General features: G+C 53.5%; 1 protein-coding gene across 1 annotated transcript in view; it reads right to left on the bottom strand.

The window, feature by feature from the left end:
* The window catches only part of FOXC2 (forkhead box C2), a 2,497-nt gene extending 1,940 nt beyond the window's left edge, over positions 1 to 557 (bottom strand). Inside the window, exon 1 of the mRNA XM_011972334.1 lies at positions 1 to 557. Within this exon, the coding sequence (XP_011827724.1) occupies positions 1 to 495 (495 nt within the window). The 5' untranslated portion in view covers positions 496 to 557.
* Between the last annotated feature and the right edge of the window lie 3,586 nt (positions 558 to 4,143).

Genomic DNA, 4,143 nt, shown 5'->3' with positions numbered 1-4,143 from the left:
CCGGCGCCGCAGGAAGCTGCCGTTCTCGAACATGTTGTAGGAGTCCGGGTCCAGGGTCCAGTAGCTGCCCTTGCCGGGCTTCTTGTCGTCGCGGGGCACCTTGACGAAGCACTCGTTGAGCGACAGGTTGTGGCGGATGCTGTTCTGCCAGCCCTGCTTGTTCTCCCGGTAGAAAGGGAAGCGGTCCATGATGAACTGGTAGATGCCGTTCAGGGTGATCTTCTTCTCGGGCGCGTTCTGGATGGCCATGGTGATGAGCGCGATGTAGCTGTAGGGCGGCTTCACCAGGTCCTTAGGCGCCGCGGGCTGGTGGTGGTGGTAGGGTGCGTAGGAGCGGCCCATCCCCGCGCTGTACTGCTCCGGGTGGCCCGAGTAGACGCCCATGGGGCTGGCCATGCCGCCGTAGCTGCCCGCAGCCCGGTAGTAGTTCTGCTCGCTCAGGTAGGGCACCACTCCCAGGGCGTTGGGGTCGGACACGGAGTAGCGCGCCTGCATGCTGCTTCCGAGACGGCTCGCCGGCGCCCGCGCGCACGGACTGCGGCCGGGGGAGCGAGGGGGGCCCCGAGAGCGAGAGAGCGCGAGAGAGCCAGAGGGGGAGAGGAGGGGAGCGGGAGGGGCGGCCCCGGGCTCCTGGCAGCCTCCTGGGCGAGGGGGCGCGGGCGGCGGCGCTTGAGCCGAGCAGGGGCGCGCGCTTTCAGCGGACCGGGCAGATCGGCATCCTGGAGGGCGCGCCCCGGGCGAGCGCAGCGCCGGCCCCGCTCCTCGTTGGCTCCAGGACCCGGCGGCGGCAGCGCGGGCAGTCGGGCAGCCGCGGACTCAGCGGAGATGCCGCGGCCGGGGGACCCAGGTGGACCCTCGGCCCCCGCGACGAGGGGCGCAGGAGGCTCTCCAAGCCCCCAGCGAATCGGCAGCCCCGAGGGTCAGCGCGCCGGGGTCCGAGCGGCGGCCCCGCCGAGCCCGGAAAAAGAGGCCAAGTCCCTTTTAGGGATTGGGAAAAGTTTCAAAAGTCTTCTTGCTGAAAGCGAGTTTTTACTTTCCTCGGGCCACGCCCCCTCCCGGAACTTTGAGCCAATCACCCGGCAGCTGAAGGGAGTCGACGCCAATCAGGGCGAGGAGCGCAGGAATCCGTCGGCTCTAAGACCCGGCCGCCTATGCCTCCGCTGCGACTCCGTCTTCACTTGAAAAGACTTTTTAAAAAGTTATATCTTATTAAAATTTATTTTATGATCACATTTTGGTGAATGGACCCACATGCCCAGAACAAAAAATAGCCACTTTCCTCTGTTAAAAAAAAATCACTTTGAAATATAAAATAGAATGGATTAATGGAGTAAAATATCTCCCCCAAAGACCTTGTAAGTAGCAATGATCCTGGGACATTTTTCTTATTAATGAGTGATGAAGCGAATAATTAGATTTCCTAATTATGGGGGCCCAGGTGTAATGGATTCGAAGCAAACGCGCTGGTTTGGAATGGCAGGGCCTCCCCTGGATGTTATACTTATTTAATCAAATAATTAATCATCAGCAGGGAGTTTCCAGGCTCGGGGTCGTCAAGGATAACCTATCAAGGTTTTAGAGGCAAACCCTAGAAACTAAGTTTCTCTCGCCCCCCGCCGAGGAGCCAGGCCGCGGGGTGGATAGAGGGGAAGGTAGCAACGTGCTGACAATCTAATCCTCTGAATTCGCTGTGAATTCGGTAAATCATCCGCTTCACTGCGAGCAGTTTTGTGGGGTTTGGGGAAAAGGGTGAAGTGACTCTGCTATTTCCCCCTTTCGTCTCCCGCGTGGACACTCGCAGCCCACCGACTTCAGCTTCGAAGCTCCTCTCCCTTTTCCCAGATAGAAATTCCCTCTAACAAGCTGACCCCGCGCTCCCAGAAGACCGGGACAATGCAGCGACCCACGGGGGCCAGGCAGAGCCGAGTTCCTGGGCCCTGCAAGGAGAAACCCGAGCCTGCTTTCCGCGGGGGCTTCGCTCGAAGACGCGCGCAATGAGCGCCGCGCGCCGCGGGCACCAAGCGTGGACGCTTTCCCCGGCCCAGGCCGGCGCCGGCCGCTAACACCGACCCCAGGGCGCTGTCCCTGCCTCCTGCTCCTGGCAACGTCCCCCTGGGAGTCTCCAAGTTGATTTTCTATATTTTAGCCTTTTTTTGTTTTGTTGGGTTTGGGTAGGCTGAGTTGGGGAGCGCGCTCCGTGGGGAGACTGGGTGAGCGATTGATTGCAAACGGTTCAAGATCTCTTGGGGATAATATTATTCGGGAGGCAGACCTGGAGCGACTTGGATCTCCTTCAAGGATTTCTCCTTCCCTCTAGGAATCCCGGACAGTTTGTTTATTTGTGGACTGATTGTTTATTTCTTCCACACCTCAATAATTAGATCCCCTTTTCCCACTTCCCCTGAAGGAGTGAGACACTCCTTTAAAAGGGCTAAATACGGGCAGAATTTTGGAATTTGCTTGTCTGGTTGGGCAGTGAAGAGCGCTTCAGACAGAGCATTTGTATTTCGGGTTTCCTTGTCCCTTCCTGGCTGTTCATCCGCTGCGTATTCGATTCTCAGCAAAAGGATAAGAGAACCCACCAGGCCTCTTCGCTTCGGGGAGGTGACTGGAAGGCAATCGGGGTGTGCTAGTCATGTCAAAGAAAAGAACAGAAGACAAAAATGTATATGCATTATCTTTGTCTCCTGATCAATTCAAAGCCAAAGGGAAGCTACAAATCAGGTTCCTTTGCCTTGAATATTCCACTTCTAGAAACATTGTTTTTATGGGTATTCTGGGCTTTTTTTCTAACCTGATGCTTTTTCTTCTTTCTTTGAAACAAAGTGAAATAAAGCTGCCCAGTTCTCAGCTCAGAGGCAAATGATTTGAGCTTTCTGCCCCAACCCTAAACTCCCACCATGACTTTATTATTTTTTAATACCGCTAGTATTTCCGCATCTAGCTTAAAAAAAAAAAAAAAAAGGACTCCAGTAAAAAGTGCCCTTCTCCTGCAGCGTACGACAGGCACACTGAGTTCGTGTCACGATTTTACTGGAAATGCAAACTATTGATGAAGAAACACTCCTCAGCCTGTAGGCTTCCTGGAGGAATATTATTTACTCTGCTTTTACGAGGTGTGTGTGTGTTTGTGTGTGTGTGTATGTGTGTGTGTGAGAGAGAGAGAGAGAGAAAGAGAAACAGCTTTATCACAGCAAAACCTAAAATAGCTAAGGACTATGAAAAAATAAATTCCAAAATGGCAGTTGCTGCCTGCGTTTGTATTTACAAGGATGTCCAGGTTTAAACCAATGTCATCTGGGGAAACAAACAAAAAAACCCGCCTGAATCGAGTCGCCCAATATATTAACCATCCTCCCCTGCCCCAGAGAAATGAAAAGGGGAGAGGAAAGAAATTCGTATAATCAAGACTGAAAAGGTGAGAGAGACACTTCCCTTTGCCCCTGGAATTAGGTTTCTTCCCTGCTCAGAGGGACTCCGGGAAAGATGTTTGTTCAGGTTATTAAAACAACGCCTTCCACACACCCGGACTTTGCAAAAACCGTATTTCCGAGCTTTTCTTTAACCTGCCGAAGTATTTTGGATGGGGGGTTGCTACTTTCTGGCTGACTTTCCCCCTTCTTGACCTCACAAGTCAGTGAGCCGAATGCGGAATCGGGTCCCAGAGGGCCTCGCGTGTTCCTGGAATAATAAGCGGCGATAAAGACGAAAGGTATTTAATTCGCCTTCCACCCCCACCGCGCTGCGCTCCTCCCGGCCCGTGGCCGCTGCACCTGGAGCGGCTGGGCGGACTCCATGGGTGTTGGCGTCATCTTGAGGCCAACCAGGGAACTACAACGATAAAAGGAAAAAGAAAAAGACCGCCCGGTCCTCCCTGCTTATCATGAAGGTGCTGACACCTTGTGGATACCCCTGGGCATTGCACGGCAGGAATGGAGCCTTCAAAAATCTGTAAAAGCAAGGAAACAGGATAAACTGCGCCGCGTCGATTAAAACTATTTCCCATAGCTTTGCAATCTGTCAAGAACACGATCTGTTGGGAAACAAAAATGTCTTTGAAACTGCTCGGGGAGCAAGAAATTTTCTCTAGGGAAACTTGCTGAGGTTTGCAGCAAATCAAACCTATGCCTCTTAGGTGGCTAG

Source organism: Mandrillus leucophaeus, unplaced genomic scaffold, assembly GCF_000951045.1.
Source record: "Mandrillus leucophaeus isolate KB7577 unplaced genomic scaffold, Mleu.le_1.0 Scaffold10, whole genome shotgun sequence".
In the NCBI taxonomy this organism is placed as follows: Eukaryota; Metazoa; Chordata; class Mammalia; order Primates; family Cercopithecidae; genus Mandrillus; species Mandrillus leucophaeus.
This window is presented reverse-complemented; position numbering and strand designations above follow the sequence as displayed.